Source organism: Tiliqua scincoides, chromosome 1, assembly GCF_035046505.1.
Source record: "Tiliqua scincoides isolate rTilSci1 chromosome 1, rTilSci1.hap2, whole genome shotgun sequence".
Classification (NCBI taxonomy): Eukaryota; Metazoa; Chordata; class Lepidosauria; order Squamata; family Scincidae; genus Tiliqua; species Tiliqua scincoides.
The window spans coordinates 13,617,763-13,640,057 of record NC_089821.1 but is presented as its reverse complement, the minus strand read 5'-3'; the positions used below and the strand labels follow the sequence as shown (position 1 = coordinate 13,640,057).

The 22,295-nt window shown below is 42.5% G+C and overlaps 1 protein-coding gene across 1 annotated transcript in view; it reads right to left on the bottom strand.

Moving 5' to 3' along the window:
• Window positions 1-2,428: 2,428 nt before the first annotated feature.
• The window catches only part of KNL1 (kinetochore scaffold 1), a 47,459-nt gene continuing 27,592 nt past the window's right edge, over window positions 2,429-22,295 (bottom strand). The window contains exons 15-27 of the mRNA XM_066609903.1: window positions 21,771-21,886; window positions 19,503-19,593; window positions 18,841-18,957; window positions 17,220-17,307; window positions 14,481-14,564; window positions 13,923-13,962; window positions 13,706-13,807; window positions 12,602-12,702; window positions 11,216-11,284; window positions 9,790-9,899; window positions 8,190-8,308; window positions 3,396-3,518; window positions 2,429-3,310 (exon numbers count right to left, since the gene is read on the bottom strand). Of these exons, the coding sequence (XP_066466000.1) occupies window positions 3,184-3,310; window positions 3,396-3,518; window positions 8,190-8,308; window positions 9,790-9,899; window positions 11,216-11,284; window positions 12,602-12,702; window positions 13,706-13,807; window positions 13,923-13,962; window positions 14,481-14,564; window positions 17,220-17,307; window positions 18,841-18,957; window positions 19,503-19,593; window positions 21,771-21,886 (1,287 nt within the window). The 3' untranslated portion in view covers window positions 2,429-3,183. The remainder of the gene's footprint in view (window positions 3,311-3,395; window positions 3,519-8,189; window positions 8,309-9,789; window positions 9,900-11,215; window positions 11,285-12,601; window positions 12,703-13,705; window positions 13,808-13,922; window positions 13,963-14,480; window positions 14,565-17,219; window positions 17,308-18,840; window positions 18,958-19,502; window positions 19,594-21,770; window positions 21,887-22,295) is intronic.

The window sequence follows — 22,295 nt, the reverse complement described above, 5'->3', positions numbered from 1 at the left end:
AGAACACAGTGTACAGTTATTGATAGTGTTCTATCACATAATTCATTTTGGAGAACTCTGGATTTCTAAATAAAGTAATTAGGGCTGAGGTTTCCAAATGCAGCCAAATATAAATACCGCAGACACTTGCCTATAAGTTGATATCACAGATAAGTGAGGGCAGGTTTTGAGGAAAGAATCATATAATTTTCTGTGACCCTCGGATAAGTCGGTCAAAGGGGTCATAAACTTGGGGGGGGGGTGTCCGATTATAGTTCTGTCTGATTTTACCCTAGGCCAGATCCTGAAAAATAACCTACCAGTAATTGTTACCTAAGAACTGACAGTCTCTAATTTATTAAAAATATAGTAAAAGATCATAAGATTCATTTTTATTAATAAACTTTTAAATTCTGGTCTTCACCATCTTTTTGTAAACACTGTCAAAGAGTAACTGCACTGTAAACAACATACTAATAGAACAGTGGTTCCCAACCTGGGGTTCATGTACCCCCAGGGGCACTCAACAGGACCTTTAGGGGTACTTGAAAGAGAATGGAATAATGGCAGTGCTCCAGAATGCCTTGCAGGGCCAGCAAGGCAGGAAGGGAGGTAGCTAAGCCCCACCAATAGCTAATTTTTGGTGATCAATTCATGTATGAACCAGTGATTGAAGACCAGCACAGGAAAAAAACTAAAATGTAAGAAAGTGATCACTCAGAATTTCTCAGGACACTTCTGATGCAAAACAGTGCAAAGGCAGTCTTCTGCTCATATAACATACAACTTGGAACACAACTGGGAGTGTGCAATTCAGTTCACAGTAGAGACAAGCAACAGCAAATGGCTGTGACCAAGTACAGCTGCACATAGCTGAAACCCTATTTACTCAGAAGCAGACCCATTGCTTTCCCTGAGTGTTATTTCTAAGTAATGATGCTCTGAACTGTAGTTTGTGAGACATTTGATGGGAGTGTTTCCACTTTCAGGGAAGGTGCATCCTGCAGCTGCAACAAGCCCACCCTCACCTGGTCTGAGGGCTGTTTCCTCCTCTTGATTTACAGCAGGATCAAGGGTTTCCTGGTCAGTTTCCCTGATTGCATGGCTTGCAAATAGGGGGCAGAGAAAAAGGGACAGTTGGGAAGGGAGAAGAGAAGGAGAAAACAGTACCCTCCAACAGCTGGTGGAGGGAAGAGAGGGGCTGGGGCTGGAGGGCAGAGAGAAGCAGGCGTGGGGGCAGAAGGGAGACTGTGTGGGGGGCTCCCCTCCTCCCTCTTGCTCAGAAGAAGCAGATGCAGAGCTATAGACTCTGCACGAAGAGGCAGCCCTCCTGTTTCTCTCCCTATCTTCAAGCTACAATCTTTTCCTGGGAGTAAGCCCCATTGACAATAATGGAACTTACTTCTGAGTAGGCATGCACTGGCTTGGGCTCAAAGGCTGCCATCCTATGTGCACTTTCCTGGGAGTAAGCCCCACTGATGACATGCCACTTCAGGTTCCTGCTCCCCTTTCCTGTCATGCCCAGGAGCAGCAAGGAGGAGGGAGGCAGGTGGGGAGGGAGGGAGGCAGGTGAGCCTGACAGAGGAGTTCCATCAGGCGCCCCGCTGGAGGTGGGAAGGAGGGAGCAACAGGCTAGCGGAGCAGTTCCGTCAGGCTCCCCGTGCGCGGTGGGGGAGTGGGTGGCATGTCACCCTCCCCAGCAGCACCGCAGCTGCTCTGCAGTGTGCCTGAAACAGCTCTGACCCCAAGTGGCCCCGCAGATAAGGTGAAGGGTAGATGCAGGAGCTATCTGTTGGGACAAATTTATCGCCCTATAGGCGAGTATCTACGGTAGCTACAAAAGGAATAAGAATCTAGTTAAACATTTGAGATATCACAGCATAACATGACACTTCAAGGACCATAGAGAAATCAAACAATAGTGTTCATAAGTTATAACTAGAATTGTTTTTCTGCTGGTATGATCACAATGTTCAGATGAGGTGTCTGTTTTAGGATGGACAACCAAGCAGACATGATAAAAAAGTATACTTTACAATCCAATTAAGCAGCCTTTTGTTCTAACTGGTCAGCAAAGGAACAAGTAATTTGATAGCAGGCAACCTAAAAATTAACTACCTTGTAGGAGTGTCCTCCTGGAAAAACACATTTAAACCTTACTTTTTTTAAAAAAGAAAACTGAAGTTATGAACATTGAAAAGGCATACAGGCCACAATTTTAAGCACTCTTAATAGGGACTAAGTTTCACTGAAATCAGCAAGACTTCTGAATAAACCTGCTTAGGGATCACACTATAAAACTAGGAGATAAATAGTGGATTTAGAAGAAGTGTTGGCAGCATTCTTCCCAGTTCTAAGTAACTGCAAAAACAACTTTATGAGTATAAGAACATTTATTACACTTTCCTCTTCAACAAAAGGAAACATAACCTTGTAAAAATTCCAACATTCAAACTTCAAGATGCGCTTTAAAACGTTATAATTTTATATACAGAAATTGTCAGATGATTAAACAGTGAAGAATTCGGGATCCTTCATGGTAATACAAACGGTATAGATCTAGGATGCAACACCAGCCTGGACAACCCAATAGATGTCACACTCAGAGCATGACTGTCATCTTCTCTGAAGCATTAAGTCAAAACAAACATGAATAAAAATGGAATTCAAATCCATCCTGAAATCTTTTTTTCTTTTAACAAACATTGGAAGACAGTTCTAGTTTTCTACCTGCAGTGCTTTAATGGTTGGCACTGCGGTCAATATTTCATAAACTTACTCTCAAATTGAAAATAAGCTTCATTTGTTAACCCTAGAAAGGCAATGGGGGTGTGTGTGTGGCAGCAAAGGCTAGCAATCTATTCAGGTGAAAACCATGCAGGGTTTGCAATACTGAAGACCTCTAAGATAGCATAAACCACTGGAATAGACATAGTTTATACAACAGTTTTATGTGAGAGAAACTAGTTCCCCAGAAAAAAAAGGGCAGCCACAGGCAGCATTTGAATATACTAAGAGAAGAGAATCAAAACAAAGGAGACGTAGTCTTTATACGTTCCAGTCAGTTTTGCTGAAAAAGAACCAATACTTGTGCTTATTGAGACAATGGTGAAAGGCCTGACCTCTGAAAAACTGCTCTCAGCAGCTGTTACATATTTTGTTCTGTGTGCCAGAGGCAGAGCGATTCAGCCGATAGCTGCTCATTTATCTTTGCTGTTTGGGGATTGCTGAAGGACACTGGAGCAGGTTATGATGAATCTGATCTATCATTCTCTTCAAGTAGTTGGCTCCCACTGGAACACTGGATAAAACTGCAGAAATTTCCTCTTGGCTGACAAGAAAAAACACATATATATGATCAAATACTTGTTAAGTGGGACTGCAGTAAAGACAGCTTCCCACGGTATTTTACTTACCCAAGCTTTCCTGTGCATTTTGTGACAGTGAAAGCCACTGGAGATGCAGGGTAGCTGGCAGATAAGGAGAGTTCAACTTCAAACTTTACAAAAGCTATAGAACTGGAAAATAAGAGCTTCACCCTACAAATTAAACAAATACGGATTTTAAAAAGTTAGTGTTGTACTTCAATATGTAAACACAACCAGTTAACATCTACATGAAAGCACTGAATGAAATAATCAGGAAATTTGCAGGGAGATGTGTTATCAATAAGTTAATTGCATTCAGCTCAACTCCTCCCTTTAATATATTACAGATCAGTGTATTACAGGCCCAAGGCCTGGAGTCTGCAGGCTGGATCAGGACTAATAAACTGAAGCTGAATGCAAACATGGAGATACCATGACAAAATGGAATGGACTGTGGAAGCAATATGCAACTTGTATTGTGTGACGGTTACATAAGAACATAAGAACAGCCCCACTGGATCAGGCCATAGGCCCATCTAGTCCAGCTTCCTGTATCTCACAGCGGCCCACCAAATACCCCAGGGAGCACACGTGATAACAAGAGACCTCATCCTGGTGCCTTCCCTTGCATCTGGCATTCTGACATAACCCATTTCTAAAATCAGGAGGTTGCGCATACACATCATGGCTTGTACCCCATAATAGATTTTTCCTCCAGAAACTTGTCCAATCCCCTTTAAAAGGCGTCTAGGCTAGACGCCAGCACCACATCCTGTGGCAAGGAGTTCCACAGACCGACCACACGCTGAGTAAAGAAATATTTTCTTTTGTCTGTCCTAACCCGCCCAACACTCAACTTTAGTGGATGTCCCCTGGTTCTGGTGTTATGTGAGAGTGTAAAGAGCATCTCCCTATCCACTGTCCATCCCCTGTATAATTTTGTATGTCTCAATCATGTGCCCCCTCAGGCGTCTCTTTTCTAGGCTGAAGAGGCCCAAACGCCGTAGCCTTTCCTCATAAGGAAGGTGCCCCAGCCCCGTAATCATCTTAATCGCTCTCTTTTGCACCTTTTCCATTTCCACTATGTCTTTTTTGAGATGCGGCGACCAGAACTGGACACAATACTCCAGGTGTGGCCTTACCATAGATTTGTACAACGGCATTATAATACTAGCCATTTTGTTCTCAATACCCTTCCTAATGATCCCAAGCATAGAATTGGCCTTCTTCACTGCCGCTGCACATTGGGTCGACACTTTCATCGACCTGTCCACCACCACCCCAAGATCTCTCTCCTGATCTGTCACAGACAGCTCAGAACCCATCACAGCCTATATCTAAAGTTTTGATTTTTTGCCCCAATGTGCATGACTTTACACTTACTGACATTGAAGCGCATCTGCCATTTTGCTGCCCATTCTGCCAGTCTGGAGAGATCCTTCTGGAGCTCCTCACAATCACTTCTGGTCTTCACCACTCAGAAAGGTTTGGTGTCATCTGCAAACTTAGCCACTTCACTGCTCAACCCTGTCTCCAGGTCATTTATGAAGAGGTTGAAAAGCACCGGTCCCAGGACAGATCCTTGGGGCACACCGCTTTTCACCTCTCTCCATTGTGAAAATTGCCCATTGACACCCACTCTCTGCTTCCTGGCCTCCAACCAGTTCTCAATCCACGAGAGGACCTGTCCTCTAATTCCCTGACTGTGGAGTTTTTTCAGTAGCCTTTGGTGAGGGACCGTGTCAAACGCCTTCTGAAAGTCCAGATATATAATGTCCACGGGTTGTCCCACATCCACATGCCTGTTGACCTTTTCAAAGAATTCTATAAGGTTCGTGAGGCAAGACTTACCCTTACAGAAGCCATGCTGACTCTCCCTCACTTCTTAGAGAACAGATCTTCTTAGAGTACACTTCTTAGAGAACACTTCTTAGAGTTCTCTTAGAGAAGTACACTTCTTAGAGAACAGATTTGCATCCTGAGCAAATTTTGCTGATCAATACTATGATGGCATCCCATGGCTCAGAGTGCCTTTTTTCAACTTTTGTTTCATATGAACTGCATCCCTTCCTAGAACTTAAATACTGTAATAGTGTAGCCTGCTGGCTACGAGATGAAGAAGTGAATCAGGACTTTCCTGGTTCAAATCTCACCTGTGCCAAGCAGCCATTAGGCAGCTTGTGAAAAGCCTTTTTTTTCTGGCCTCAGTTCCCCAGATGCAATATAGGGGGTAATAAGGCTTAATTACCAGGTTGAAAGAACTACATCAATGGTGGTTAACCTATGGCACGCAGAACCCTCTCTGTGGGCACGTGCGCCGTCGCCCCAGCTGCCAGCCTCTAGGTTCCCCCCTGCCAGCAGCTGTGGCGCGTCTGCCTGAGGAGCCCGTGCAGTCTCCTCCTGCTCGGCAGCAAAAGAGGGAGGGGAGAGGCCAAGGGGGGGAAAGGAATGGACAGCATTCCAGGGGAAGAGGGAGATGGGGGGCTGATGCCAAAGACCCAGGCGTGCTCCCAAGGCGCCCCAGGGAGGAGGAAGGCTGAGAGGCCCTGTGAGGGGATGTTGCTCACATCACCCGCCCCTCTGCCCAGCAGCCCAATGGGAGCGCTTCCTCCCTCCCCTGACGGGTAAGGCCCTGCAGCGTGTAGGCAGGCAGAGCAAAGCTGCTGCTGTTGGCTTTGGGGCGTCTGCCTTGCACGTGGTGCTAGTCCTTACTTACTAAGGACTATTATAGTCCTTACTTACTTGTCTTATTATAGTCAATGGGGTTTGCTCCCAGGAAAGCACGGCTAGGATGGCAGCCTGAGAGTCCAATCTTATGCATGCCTACTCAGGAGTCAGTCCCATTATAGTCAATGGGGCTTGCTCCCAGGAAAGCGTGGCTAGGATGGCATAAGAACATAAGAACAGCCCCACTGGATCAGGCCATAGGCCCATCTAGTCTAGCTTCTTGTATCTCACAGTGGTCCCACCAAATGCCCCAGGGAGCACACCTGATAACAAGAGGCCTCATCCTGGTGCCCTCCCTTGCATCTGACATAGCCCATTTCTAAAATCAGGAGGTTGCACATACACATCATGGCTTGTAACCCGTAATGGATTTTTCATCCAGAAACTTGTCCAATCCCCTTTTAAAGGCGTCCAGGCCAGTCGCCATCACCACATCCTGTGGCCAGGAGTTCCACAGATCAACCACATGCTGAGTAAAGAAATATTTTCTTTTATCTGTCCTAACTCTCCCAACACTCAATTTTAGTGGATGTCCCCTGGTTCTGGTGTTATGTGAGAGTGTAAAGAGCACCTCTCTATCCTTCCCATGCATAATTTTGTATGTCTCAATCATGTGCCCCCTCAGGCGCCTCTTTTCTAGGCTGAAGAGGCCCAAATGCCATAGCCTTTCCTCATAAGGAAGGTGCCCCAGCCCAGCAATCATCTTAGTTGCCCTCTTTTGCACCTTTTCCATTTCCACTATATCCTTTTTGAGATGCAGCGACCAGAACTGGACACAATACTCCAGGTGTGGCCTTACCATCGATTTGTACAACGGCATTATAATATTAGCTGTTTTGTTCTCAATATCTTTTCTAATGATCCCAAGCATAGAATTGGCCTTCTTCACTGGCACTGCACATTGGGTCAACACTTTCATCGACCTGTCCACCACCACCCCAAAATCTCTCTCCTGGTCTGTCACAGCTCAGAACCCATTAGCCTATATGTGAAGCTTTGAATTTTTGCTCCAATGTGCATGACCTTACACTTACTGACATTGAAGCGCATCTGCCATTTTGCTGCCCATTCTGCCAGTCTAGAGAGATCTTTCTGGAGCTCCTCACAATCACTTCTGGTCTTCACCACTCGGAAAAGTTTGGTGTCGTCTGCAAACTTAGCCACCTCACTGCTCAACCCTCTCTCCAAGTCATTTATGAAGAGGTTGAAGAGCACCGGTCCCAGGACAGATCGTTGTTGCACACCGCTTTTCACCTCTCTCCACTGTGAAAGCCTGAGAGCCCATTCCTATGCATGCCCACTCAGGAGTCAGTCCCATTATAGTCAATGGGGCTTGCTCCCAGGACAGCGTGGCTAGGATGACAGCCTTGAAGCCTGCTCCTTTGCATGTCTACTCAGAAGTAAGCACCATTACAGTGGATGAGGCTTACTCCCAAGAAAGGGTGGCTGGCATTGCAGCCATGGAGCCCGCTCCTGTGCATGTCTACTCAGAAGTAAGCCCCATTAGAGTCAATGAGGCTTACTCCTAGGAAAGAGTGGCTGGGATTGCAGCCTTAGAACCCACTTCCGTGGGTGGGGATTTAAAAAAAAAAAAATTCTTGTTTGAGAAAATGAGCAGTGGCAAGGTCTTGCAGCCACCCCCTCCCCGCCAATATTTCTTTACCCAGCATGTAATTAGTCCGTGGAACTCTTTGCCATAGGAAGCAGTGATGACAACTTGCCTAGATGCCTTTAAGAAGGGATTGGACAACATTAAAGAGGAAAAGTTCATTACGGGTTACAAGTAATAGTAGGTAAAAGATGTTAATGTATAGGTTGTTTTTTCTAAACTAAAACTTCAGTATTCAGGTTAAATTGCCATGTTGGCACTTTGAATGAATAAGTGGGTTTTGGGTTGCAGTTTGGGCACTCGGTCTCTAAAAGGTTTGCCATCACTGGACTACATCAAGATAAAAAAGGTGAAGCGCTTTGCATACTCAGACCTATATAAGTGTTCATAATATTAATATGAACTAAGTCACAATTGAGAAATACACTACCAATCATAACTTACAAATTATAGGCTTTACATCCCTACATTTTATACAACACTATTAGCATATGTTGATCACTTACTTCATATCATTTATTTCCATCTTCAGAAGACTAAATTTTCCACCCCATCTATCCAGAAATTCTATCTCTCTTCCTAGGAGTTGACAGCGACTCACCACCAGAGAGATGTCATGCAGCATCTGGTTGGACAATCAGAGGAAGTAATTGTGACTTTGATAACATTATATGAGACAGATCTATAAATCAGATCATAATTGTGATGTCTCATCCAGATTTTTGAACTGTTAGTTAGAAATGGGAGTGGTGCAATGAATTAAATCACAGAACACAGCTATGTAAGAAAAACAATGGTTTGCCTCCCCTTGCATTGCTTTTTTAAAAAGTTGACATATATGCAGGCTTTGACTCCTCTAATTATTGTCTGCAAAAGTTCTGGCTTCATTTTTTTTGAAGTGAATTGAGTCTCCAACACTGGTTTGGCTGCGAAGATACAATGAAATAGCCATGCAGTGCCTATGGACAGACTGCACTATATACAGTTTGTGGTAAGAGATGGAAAAAGGAAGAGCACTGATCAAGTATTAAGGCTGAAGAGAACGAAGTGTCCCCAATTCCAGTCTTTGAAGCCTTATAGATGATCCCTTGGGAGCAGTGTTCACTGAGATAACCTTCCATTCTCTTCCTCTGCAGGGAAGGATAAAAGGGATTGGATGCTCCCTCATTTCTTGGGACGTGACAGAAAAAAAGCCAAGCAATTCTTCCTGTTCTTCTGAGACAGAAAGGAAATGGGTGCTTGGTGCCTATCCTGTTCTGAACACAGCAGATGTAAACCTCCATGGACTTTCTCTTCTGCCACTCTCCCTTGGACTTTTTCAAGTGGCACATGGAGTGGAGGAGAAGCTGGTAGCTTCCATCATGGTGACAGAAAACAGCAGTCCAAATGTAGGGGAGGGGTACACACATGCAAATATAGGCTGGGGGCAACTTGTCAAGCTACAAGAGCAGGGCAGAAGGGGGAAGACTGGTTCTTGAGGTGGCACTGTGACTGAGGCCAAGTCAGGTTTCTCAGGGAATTGGTGCAGCTAGTACACCAGCCCAAACTGGTAGAAGGCACTTCTCCACTGCTTCTGTATCTTCAAAAATCCACCAGCAGACACCACACAGAACTTCTATTGCACCCCCAGGATCAGAATGAGAAAATGAAAGATTCCTGGAGTCCACGCACTGATAACACCTATTCCAAATTTCTGGATGGTCTGCCGCAGTGGCTTTCCGTGGATGTTGAACAGCATGGGAGACATGACAGATTTCTGGAACAAACTATAAATTAGATGGTGAAACAGTGGTCTTCAAGCACCACCTTCTGGAACTGACCTGTCAAAGAAATAGAGCCTTGCAACATGGTTCCTCCCTGTCCCACTTAAAACCAGCTGATCCAGAAGGATACCATAGTCAATGATACCAATGGTCAGCAAGAGAGGAGAATTAGCAGAGTTGCATTCCCCCATCTATCTCTAGGTATGGGTCATCCGCCTGGGTGATCCAAGGCAGTTCAATCCCAAAATCCATCTGGAAGTCTGATTGGAAGACACATACCTACTTTGTTCCATAGCAGACAAGTCTGTTTCATTTGAAAATAGTTTCCTATCACAGTAGTTACCTGATAAAGGTTGTGTACTGTTGAACATTTCTCCTGCCATGATCTTTGACTATTAATAAACTGAAAAATGAGCCTCTGCACCAGCTTGGAGGAAGGTGGAGCTTTTGATTCTGGAAGAAAAATTATAAAAATTTGATAAATTTAGTTATAGTCAAGGCATTTTGTTTGAGGCTATGAAATTCAAAACAGTTAGCCAACTTAAAGAATGCAGACTTAGTCCCACTGAGGTGTTAAACCTGCATTAAGGTGGTCGTAATGTAGACTGCTAGTGGGGACTTTTTGACATCTTACATCTTTGACATTTTTGACATCTTACAGAAAGTTCCTTAACTGAAAAACAGGGCTGTGGAGTCAATACACAAAACCTCCAATTCCACAGCCCTCAGTAGGGCTGTGGAGGGGAGTTGTGAGCAGTTTGGGGCAGAGTCATAGGTTTTGTGTACTGACTCCACAACCCTGCTCTTTCAGGTTATCATCCGGTCAGCAAGGGATGCCAATAACTAGCAGGGCTGTTGAGTTTGTATATAAAACCTTCAACTCCACCCAAAATTCCTTCCAACTCAGACACCACAGCCCTGCTTAGAAAACTATATGTCAGGAAGGAAGGTTCTAGCTTAGCCTGCTTCTCTGTTTTCAATGAACAGGGAATTGTTTGTATTGAGCTCCTATGCATGTGAGTCTCCACCTGTTCTCAAAGTGGAATAGACCAAAGTTCAGCAAAAGCTAGGCTACAGTCAGCAGTAAAATGGCCTGTTTACCAAGCGAAGAGCCAAGCACTGTTAAGAGCAGCTGGTCTCCAAACTGGAGACTGCTGTGTCCTGAGAATTCCTTCCCTGGTGTGAACAAAGTTTACTGCTTCGCCAGGGAACCTCCTTTCTGTGCCACTGATCGCCCCCAAACATCACCACAGCCAGCCATGTCTGCCTGGAAATCTGGGTGCAAAGTCTGCTGGAGCAACAGAACCCAGAAGTGGCTGGCTGCAGCAATGTTTAGGAGTGCAGAAAGGCTCCCCAGTGGAACAGTAAGCACTGGGGGGGGGAGAATTCTGGTGGGCGCCAGATCTGGCCCACGGACCAAGGTTTGGAGCCTGCTGGTTTAGAAGATTCAGATGCATAGATGAGGCAACTGAGCCTCATCCAAATTCAAATGCTTCTTTTCTAAGGCTTCTTTCCTACTCTCATGTTTTTCTCATAGCAGAGTGCTGGCAAAGGTATTTCAGTGACTACTTATCCAGTATCTGTTGCTCACTGCTTTCCTGATGGCTTTGCTTCTCTCTCTGATCATGGTTAAGGCTAGGCTTCACACCAAGGAGTTGCATCATCAGCAAACAAAGAGCAAATGTTACTGAAATACAGCAGTTACATTTATACCTGAAAAATGCAGAATTGCTTTCAGAAAGCAGTCATGAAACACTCCAGAGACTTACCATCCAACAGCGATTTGAAGTTCAAACCAACAATCTTTCTGCAAAACATGCTGCTGAATGTAGCATCATCTATGAGAAAAAAGTAACAGTGTGAACAAAGAGTACTTCAAACTGAAGCCTTCTTCTTGCTGCGGTGGCAAGCCTGTGCCTGGGCTGTCGTGCCAGATTACAAGTGGGACTTCACATGATCAGCTGCTTCTTCAATTAAACACAAAGAAAAATCCTTCATGTTGAAAACTTCCATGTCAGGTCTAGTCTTCATCATAGAATGTTAGAGTTGAAATTGACTTTAGATGTTCTCTAGTCCAGTGCCAGCAAATACAGCATCCCAACAGTGGTCATTCAACCTCTGCTTGAAAATCTTCAATGAGAAGGTGTTTATAACTGCATGAAGCTGGTTGTTCCAGTGATGGACAGCTCTTATAGTTAAGTTCTTCCTCACGTCTAACTTAAACCTTCTACTGTAGTTTCAACCTATTGATCCTGAGGTCTGTCCTCAGGAGACAAAGATCAAGTTCTCAACCTCTTCTGTGTGAAATCCCTTCAGATATATGAAGACAGCAGTTGTGTTTCAACCCATCTTCTCTTCTCCAAGCTAAACATTCCAAGCTCTTAACTCTCACGATTTTGTTTCCAGACCACTCAACATCTTTACTAAACCTACGCTGAACCCTGATCATCTTATCAATGTCCTCCTTAAAATGTGATGCCCAGAATTGGATGCAAGTGATGCCTGACTAGAGCAGTATAGAGTGGAACATTTATTTTTCACATTTGTATACTGCCCTTCCTCCAAAGAGCTTAGGGCAGTGTATACAGCTGCTCTCCTCCTTTTGTCCTTACAACAACCCTGTGAGGTAGGTCTTGTGATCTTGATTCTGCATCTTTGCTAATGCAGCCCAGAAATGTAATTGCTTTCTTTGCAGCTGCCCCATAGTCCTAGCTTATATTAGGCCTGTGGTGCACCAAGGCTGCAATCCTACAAACTCTTACCTGGGAGTATGTTCAATTGAACTCAATGGAGATTACTTTTCAGTAGACATGCCTAAGATTGAACTGTTAAGCAATAAAACTGCTACAGACTACAAAGGCATTTTGCCTTCCAAGGCATGCAGTGTTTATGTATTTGGTGCTTTGATCAAGAAGCTCTCAGATTGAGCAGCTAAAAACTGACTATGAATTGAACAATCTGACACTGTCTATCGTCTTTTTTAAAAGTTGTATGAGGTTTTAAAAGCTGCTGTGAGGGTTACATGACACCATGTGGCTGGACTAAAAATTCAGGCACAAAAAAAGAAACAATAGTCAAATACATACTCAACATACATACATTCCCCTTTCACTGTGTGCACCAGACCAAATTTTTTTTTTTTTTTGGTAACTTACCCACAGGACATCCAAGTGCAACAGTGAGTTCAATAGAATCATATAGGAAAGTGAAAACTGCCTGGTGATCATCCCATTCTTTCAACACCCATTCAGAGAAACTAGTAAAAGAAAAATACCTATCAGAAGTCATCAGAAGACATCAGAATAAGGTATGTATACTATATGTTAATTGACAACAATACTATCTCCATAAAAATGAGTTCAAAAGTCATTACCTTTCTCCAAAACAGTTTTTTTCACCCTGCAAATTGAGGGGCCTAATAACTAAAAAAACTGTAATGTTCTCCCTGCCTTCCGCCTTTTTGTCTCATCTAAAACTAGCTGTGCGAGGGAAGTTACTTGCTAAATGCACATTAGTAAAGTGATAAAATTGTGATTGTTGTAAAATTAATCATTGTATGGTGTGGAGGGAGGGGGGAGAAGTAAAATGCCTCTACTGCCGCAAAGATTCAAACTCTTTTCTGCAAAGGGATAGGAATATGTAACCACAACCACCACCACCCACCCACCTTAACTGGACAATTTTTATCATCAAGAGTAAGCTTTCAAGCCTGAGAAGTAACCAGTTCTCCAGCCTGTATTCTCTTGATCAGACATTTATTTACAAAAGAGAAAAATTTGGATTTGATTTTGTTTAACTGTCTAGATCAGCATAGAGTAATGCTTTTACACAAGTAGTTGTGCTTGATTTAAAACTTGAGATCTCAGTCTAGTATCTATAATTTCAGCCCATATTAGAAACATAATTCAGTGAAAATGTGTTTTCCCAGGCAGTTTACTTGTTTTCCCAAGTAAAAATGTGTTTTACAATCATAAACAGTATATGCCATTCTGTTAAAGGTAAAGGGAATTCATGAAAAATACAACTATAGACTCTAGATTCATTGTTGATAGGAATGAAACTCTCAAAAGGATACCACTTAAGGACATAGAAACAAGATATACTGGCAGCACCTAACTGGTGCCAAGCATCACTGTTAGGATCCCCTTCCATTTAACTGACTTAGGGAACAATGCTAACCAGATCTACTCAGAAGTTAAGTCCTATTTTTTTCAATGGGGCTTACTCTCAGGAAAGTGTGGTTAGGATTGCAGCCTTACTTGTATTTCTTCATGAGTTCCTGACAGCTTTTCATGTTTTCCTGGAGATTGTTTATCTCAGAAATTCTCTGCTGTGTTTGGTCTCTGAGATTTGATTGTTCTCTGCAGAAAACAAAACAAAATAATGTATATGTGATCAAAATATCCAGAGTAGTGCTAAAAACAAGGAACTTTCACAGGATGCAAGTAAAAGTTAAAATCTTTGGTCAGATAGTACCTTTGAAGTGCTTCCTCTTGGGCTTTGTAGCTTTTGAGCTCTAAAATTGGGAAACACACATTAAGAATCTGAAAGTAGATGACAAGCACAGTTGTATATTTTATCTGATTAAGCAGGCTAGCTCTGAACAAAAGTCTTGAAATGTAAGTTTCCTCCCTGAAGTTCAGTTAGAACATTAACAGAAATTTCTAGGTGGAAATATATTGTGGAGGATCAAATGAATTCCACATGCAGGGATGATCCTAGAAAGCAAACTCACAACATACATGCAAAATGTACATGAATTGAGGTTTAGCTAACTGCAACTTTTGAAGTGCATGTACTGGAAAACTACTACACTTGCTACAATTTTCATGCTGGAATTTCATCCTGTGAAAAATAGGATGACCTTTAGGAAAAGATGACCTTTATTTGAAACAATTCTAAATAATTCTCCAATACACAGAGAGGAGTGCATCTTTTTCCTGAAACAGTAAAAAAAAGCTGAACACATCACTTCTGCATTCATTCACGACCTTCTACAATACCTTCTGCATGCAGCTCAAAACAGTTCCTTACCACTCTCAGTATCTTTCAGTTTGGACTCATATTCTGCCAAAGAGTCACCAAGATCCAACTCTGAGCTTTCCAGTCTTACAGTTTCTAAAAAGCAAGAGACAAGAACACTCAGTCCAAAAATGCTGCATGGATTCGTAAGTCAACCTCACAGGAAATGCAACTTTTCCTACAATGCACCATCATAGAGATTTAACAAATTAAAATATTGAAGTTTTATTTAGATTTGTTTCTCTTTACACTGTGTCCTGAAAATTCCTTCCCTGGTGTGAACAGAGCTTCCTGCTTCGCCAGGGAACCTCCTTTCTGTGCCAATGATTGCCCCCCCCCCCTCCACATCACCACAGCCAGCCATGTCTGCCTGGAAATCTGGTTGCAAAGCCTGCTGAAGCAACAGAACCCAGAAGTTGCTGGCTGCAGCAATGTTTGGGAGGTGCAGATCCCCAGTGGATCTCCAGTGGAATGGTATTATTCTTAAGTAATAGTGCACTGAACTGTAGCCTGGGACTTTATTTCAGATGGAAATGGGAATTACATCCTGATACTTTAAAAACCAGTCCTCTGCCAAACATTCCCAAAATGGAAGGAGGGTGCAGAAGGGTCAGGTGTGATCCTGCCAAAGAGAAAGAGGCTTGCTTGATTTAGATGGAAGCCTTGAGACCTGGCTTACTTTTTTCTCCAGATAAGTGAAAAGGTTAACTTTGGCGGTAGCTTGCCCTGGAGTCCATCACCATGGAGACCAATTGCCCTGCAATTATCTCTCCATTGTCCTGGCTGCCTGAACAGCCCTGACCTCTGAGTGAATTGCAGATAAGGTGAGATGATTTACACTTGGATTTACTGGCATAAATTTCTCATCTTATAGGCAAGTATCTACAGTATTTTAAATTAGAAAACGCTTTTGTATTAAACCAAAACACTTTTAGGAAGTGCTCAAGGGAATGTACAGAAACTTTAATATACAATAATATTTTAAGTAACAATACATCATGACATCTTATTATATCATGCTCACACTGAATGTCTTAGGACAGTGTTTCTCAAACTGTGGGTTGGGACCCACCAGGTGGGTCATGAACCAATTTCAAGTGGGTTCCCATTCATTTTAATATTTTATTTTTAATGTATTAGACTTGAAGCTACCATGGTATGTGACTGCATCTGGGGAAATGTTACAGACCTATACTTTTAACAGGCTACTATGTATATGCTTTTAACAATGATAGTAAAGTGTGGGTAGAAATGCAGCCTAGGATTGTTAAAATTTTTCCTGCTTGATGATGTCACTTCTGGTCATACATCACTTCCAGTAGGTCCTGACAGATTCTCATTCTAATAAGTGGGTCCTGGTGTTAAATGCGTGAAAACCACTGTCTTAGGATATTGAAGGGGAAAATAGAAATAGAAAATGCCATTTACTGATTGATTAGTACTAGGTAGTAGTGATCTATTACAGCATCTGTTCTATTCTAGTAGAAGGGGGTTGACAATCTGAGATTTTCCTCCTTTTTTTTGTTTCACCGTTAGGATTATATTTTTACACTGAAGACAAGCAGATTGTATCCACTGAAACATCAAAAACCAAAGGAGATCACAGATATGGACTTTCATTATTTAGATGACACAAGTATCTCATTCTGTGCAGCTCCCCATTTCTCTTCATGGTTCCTCGTCTCTGTGCCTTCAAATGTGCAAATTCTGAGGACAGAATTTAGGTTTATTTTTGACAAAATATATACAGCCCTATAAGATTCTAAATTGAAATTACTACTGTTATATAGAAACTCCCCTATTTACAAGCACGTTCAGGTCCAGGGCTCAGTTCATAAGTAGTTTTGTTGGTAAGTATAATAAAGCCCCTGTCTGTTGCTGTCAGTTTCACTTTCGTTGTCAGATTTACTCTGTAAGTATTGTCTCCTTCACTCCCAACTGTATCTATTTCATTGTGAGTTTCACTTGCAATGTTGTCAGATTCACTACAGGAGCTGCTGAGAATGCTCCTGAGTGGCTTCCATGCTCAGCAGCATCGGCTTAAACCAGACATCAGAGCTGAAAATGTTCATAAGTTGACTGTTCATAGGTAGGAGAGCTTCTTTATAGAAAAATATTGTAATTTGCCTTGGACTCCTCCTGATGGGAGGAGGAAATCAAGATGAACAGGCTGAGTTGCGGTATCCATGAGGATTCTGTTCCCAGAAACCATGTGGATGCCAAAAATCACATTAAAGGAAATCGATTTAAAAAACACTGTCCCTTTACTCAGTGATTTAAAAACAGCCTTGCTGACCTTTGTAATGCAGGACAGAGGCATCAGGCAGACAATCTCCATTGTCTCAATTATTCTCTCTCCAGACCTTAGAAAGGCTTCACTCTGAAGCATCGACCCCTCCCTTCAGGGGAGCGCAGTGGAAGGGAAGGGTCAGAGTGCCTCAGAGTGAAGCTGTTCAAAGCGCCTGCAGCAAGAATGTTTCATTGATTGTCTGCTGGCTGCCCCCTCCTGCATTAATGAGGCTACTGTTAAATGACTCTTTCCTTTAATTTAAAGGGCCCTTCTCAACCCAGTGAGATAAAAACTTGGATGAAAAAATCCATGGATAATTAGGTATTACCTGTAATAATAATATCAAATAAATCATGTTATAAAACTGTAGTGGTTTCCACATTTCTAGGTGATAATAGAATCCAATAACTAAGCTTAGCTCTACTCAAAAAGTAAAGCTGTCTAGAACTTTGAGGCTGTACCTGTCTCCAGAGCAATAAGACAGCTGTCCATTTCTTTTAGAAGTTCATCCACTTTAGCCAGTCTTGATTGAAGCATATCCCACTGGAACTTAAGTAGAAAAAAAAACTTAAGAACATAAGAACAGCCCCACTGGATCAGGCCATAGGCCCATCTAGTCCAGCTTCCTGTATCTCACAGCAGCCCACCAAATGCCCCAGGGAGCACACAAGATAACGAAAGGGCGCTCATTCTGGCGCCCTCCCTTGCATCTGGCATTCTGACATTCTAAAATCAGGAGGTTGTACATGCACATCATGGCCTGTAATCCGTAATGGATTTTTCGTCCAGAAACTTGTCCAATCCCCTTTTAAAGGCATCCAGGCCAGTCGCCATCACCACATCCTGTGGCAAGGAGTTCCACAGACCAACCACACGCTGAGTAAAGAAATATTTTCTTTCGTCTATTCTAACTCTCCCAACACTCAATTTTAGTGGATGTCCCCTGGTTCTGGTGTTATGTGAGAGTGTAAAGAGCATCTCTCTATCCATCCCCTGCATAATTTTGTATGTCTCAATCAAGTCCCCCCTCAGGCGTCTCTTTTCTAGGCTGAAGAGGCCCAAACACCGTAGCCTTTCCTCATAAGGAAGGTGCCCCCGCCCAGTAATCATCCTAGTCGCTCTCTTTTGCACCTTTTCCATTTCCACTATGTCTTTTTTGAGATGCGGCGACCAGAACTGGACACAATACTCCAGGTGTGGCCTTACCATAGATTTGTACAACGGCATTATAATATTAGCCGTTTTGTTCTCAATACCTTTTCTAATGATCCCAAGCATAGAATTGGCCTTCTTTATTGCCGCTGCACATTGAGTCAACACTTTCATCGACCTGTCCACCACCAATGGTTCAAATCAGCTCGATTTACCAGGTGGAGCTTTGGACAAGTCATTATGTTTAAGCCAAACCTGTTTGTTACAATAATTTAAATATGAATTTTCAACTGCTTTGCAAACTTGCAGAGCAACATAAATGATCAGAGAAAAAACAAGATTATATCTTGGGCACCAGAACTGAAAATTACCTTCAAAGTCCTCACTACTCCCCCTCAAAGTAAGATGACCTACCATTAATGTATGACTACTACTACTATTGCTCAGACCCCATGGAAATAGCACTGTACCTCTCTAGCCATACAAGTTGCTGATACTTTATTCCTTATTATAGGTGGGCAGAAATATCCAGGTACTCAACCGTGACTGTGGGCAAGTATACAAGGTTGGCCCTCAGAGGATGCTTCTTACCAAGAGGTCAGAAGGAAAGATGCTTAGCTATCCTAAAACATATATCAAAACATTTCTTCGGGTTGTTCTGTGCATTCCTTGATAGTGCCAAAAATAATGTAGCAGAATGTTAGACTTGGACCAGCAGAGTTCAATTTCTGCTCAACCATGAAGCTCAACTTGAGACAGTCATCACATCTAAGCAAGACCTACCTCACAGGTTTGCTGTGAGGAAAAACAAGACAAACCCTATGTATGCTCATCTGAAGGAACAGGATACATATACAGAGAATAAACAGCTTTATACACCAGGAAAAATAGCCAAAGATTACCTCACCCTGGTTTCCTCATATAGTTTACCTGTGCATTCTGCACCAGTTTTGCATACAATTTTGCTTTCCCCCTGTGAGCAAGAACTTTACTCTTCTTAGTGAAACAGGATTTCATTTTGTTCAACTCTGCTCCAAAGCCTTTCAGCTGCAGTGGAATTGAGAATAATAGCAGGATGAATAAAGTGACCAGGTTGATAATTTAACAGTAGCTTTCCCCAGCTCTCAGTAGCACAGCTCTGTTACAGCAATCTGGAGCTCAGCAATGATATCATAGCCAAGCATTCTGGCACTGCCCTCATGCAGCTCAACAGAAACTTTAAACAAATTACAGGGAAGTTTGCTTAACAGCAGCCTCTCAAAACTCAAATTTGAGTCCCAAGATATCCACATGTGCTTCAGAAAAGCATTTTTCTCTTTTCACAGGATTAAGTACCACTCTGGAGGATACGCCAGAGCCCAGCTTTTAGAAGTACTCTGCAAACGTTTCTTTCTTGGGAAACAGCCCCCCAAATCACCCCCATCACCCAAAAGGACAACCCCAGGTCCTTGTGCCATGAGTCACATGCAGACAAAGTCCATAAAAGTAGCCAAGGTCAACTACACACCAACCAAACATATAAAGAACTGAGACACAGGAGCACTGGTGACAGACTCCAATAACTACTATTAAAAAGTTACAGTTTTCCATACCTCCTCATAAGAATAGGTTTTCATTACTTCCCACAGACTTTTATGCACATTCACCAGGAGTTTATCTTGATCATCTAAATGTGGCTTTAATCTAAAATATTAATTAAAAGCATATTTTAACATTAGTCTGTAGATATGTTTCCATATTAAGAGGCTTAGAAGGGCAAGTGTCCCAAAAATCCTGCAGTATTTTGTGCTTCAAAAACTTTCAACACTGAAAAGATGTTATAGCCAACAGTTCTAACAGACTAGATACTTATCTGTAGATATGTAAGTAACTACTTGACACTTTTTAGAGCATTAACAGAATCCACTTCAGGAGTCAGAACTTAAAATTATGCATACAGGCTGGAATCAAGAGAGCACAGACTTTGATACCTTCTATTACAGACAAGTTTTTCTGGTACAATGTCAGAGGTTACTATGAAGAATTCCTTTCACTTCTGGGAACTGCTTTCAGGCACCTGTGTAAGGAGGTCCTCAAAATCTGATGCAAATATAGAAACATCACTCATAGGTCCTTGAATCCCCCCATATTGTCTTTTCTCTGGTTAAGAGATTATACATAAAAAGAATCTGCACAAAGTGTCCAAACTCTTAAAAAAAAGAAGCTTTCCATGAGAGGATCCAGCTGTTCTACCACAAGGACAAAGATATATTACTGTAAGGCATATTCTGCCTACAATTTACTCTGATCCATCAGAATGATCAGGGCTCCCTCTACCATAATCTAAGGCAGAGGATTTCAACTGCTGTGCCATGGCACACTGGTGTGCCATGAGGCTGCCTCAGATGTGCCGCAGGGTGAAGGAGACAGGCAGCAGCTGTGCACATGGGAGAAGTGGCTGCTTGGAGGCTCAAGCAGCAGCAGGAGAAAAAGGAGCAGCCTGCGAAGGGGCTTCGAAGCTCCTACTGTTGATGGTGCCTGCCCCGTGCGGTGATTGGGCAGCCAGGCAGCTAGGCAGCCAGAAAGCCTGGAAAAGCTCCCGGCAGGCAGGAGCGTGGAGGGAGTGAGAGCGAGCAATGAGCCATAAGGTGGGAAGCAGGCACGGAGCTAGCGAAGCAACTGGCTGAAAAAGGATCCTTAAGAGACCTTTTTCCTTACCTGCAATGCCCCAAAGTGACCCTCCCAGCATTGCCTCCACTGGCAAGCCTTTGGCTTTGACAGTAAAGGTGTTGGGCCACAATCTTATCCACACTTACCTAGGAGTAAGCCCCATTGACTATAATAGGGCTTACTTCTGAGTAGATGTACAGAGGCTTGGGCTCTCGGTTGCACTCTTTCTTGAATACACAAGCAGGCAATTGAAACTTTTCTCCCCCGCCCCACCTCCTCCCGTCCCGCACACACATTCTCCCATCATACTTGCAGTTAACCCCTCTCTTACCGTCCCTCCCCTCTCTCTTCCCCACCTTCCAAAGTCCAGAATCAGTTGCCTCTTACTCTCTCTCTTCCCCCCACCCCAGTGAATCCTGCACTTGTTTCAGTCACATCTCCTCACTGCCCCTCATCCCACATTTCTCCACTATGTGCTTAGTCTGACCTCTCTTTGCCAACACTTTCTGGCATATCAAAGCATATCAACTGATAATATGATGACCTATTTCAAAACATTATTCCTCCTTTCCAGAAACCACATATACTTTCCTCTCCAAGCTTCTTGTGAATTTCTTTAATTGCCATGTAATGATCTAAATGTATTCATGTTATTAATTAAATTAATTATAATAATGTAATTAAAAACTAGTAGTGTGCCTTGACAACTTTAGTGCCTTGTCAGTGTGCTGTGAGCTGAAAAAGGTTGAAAATGGCTGATCTAAGGTATGTATATTAGCTTTCTCACTCATGTCTGCTCCACGTGCATGCCCAAACAATAATGCAATTGTGGAAACATTCCTGTTTAAGGAATACACCATTACATATTACTACCAATTTTATTCTGCATTCTAATTAATAAGAGCACTATGGTAAGAGATATGCTTTCAGGTACTTCTATTACATCCTGAAAGATCAGGAGCCCAACACAGGCAAGAAGAAAAGTTAAATACAGAAAAGATATTAGGATTGCCTGCATTCTTTAGGCATACTCTAGCAAAGGCAGGAACATCACCACTCTCTAGGTTTATAAGAGCTTGCAAAGTTCCCAGTAATTGTTGTCATGTAAGCCCTATTTCAAAAAAATGAACTAAACACCATAGTTCAATTCTTTTCACGTTTCATTTACATGTGAATACAAACACACTCTTTGAAAAATGCCAATATCTTACTTTTCTATTGTATCGGAGAGAATTTGGCAATCTTCATCATAAACTTGCAACTTGGGACGATAAACATACTGGCTAAGAATCTCATCTTCTGGTGTAGGGGCTGCATTGACTGCATACTAGAAAAAACAGAAAAAAATGCAAGTTGATACCACACATCTCACAATCCAAAGAAGTAATGTATGTGCAGTAGAAAACTAGATACACAGCCAGAATTCAAGTGTGTCTTTTTTGCTGCAGCCTTTTCAAAGTACCCAGATGCTTTTTAAAATTGCATAGTGGCTTGGCAAATTCAGAACTAATTCATAAAAAAAAACACAACTAAACGTGGGTTGAGCACATGGTTAATAAAGATGTGGACTGACTGTAATGACTATATAAAGAGCTGTGAAGTCCCATACAAATACCAGTGGATCTTCTTGTATAAATTTATCTAGGTATTTAGAGGCAGCCACGTTTAATCAGAAACAAGCTGGAAGCAGAAAAGATTTTATGAATATCCAGTGGAGGGTTATATGTAGTTCTTGA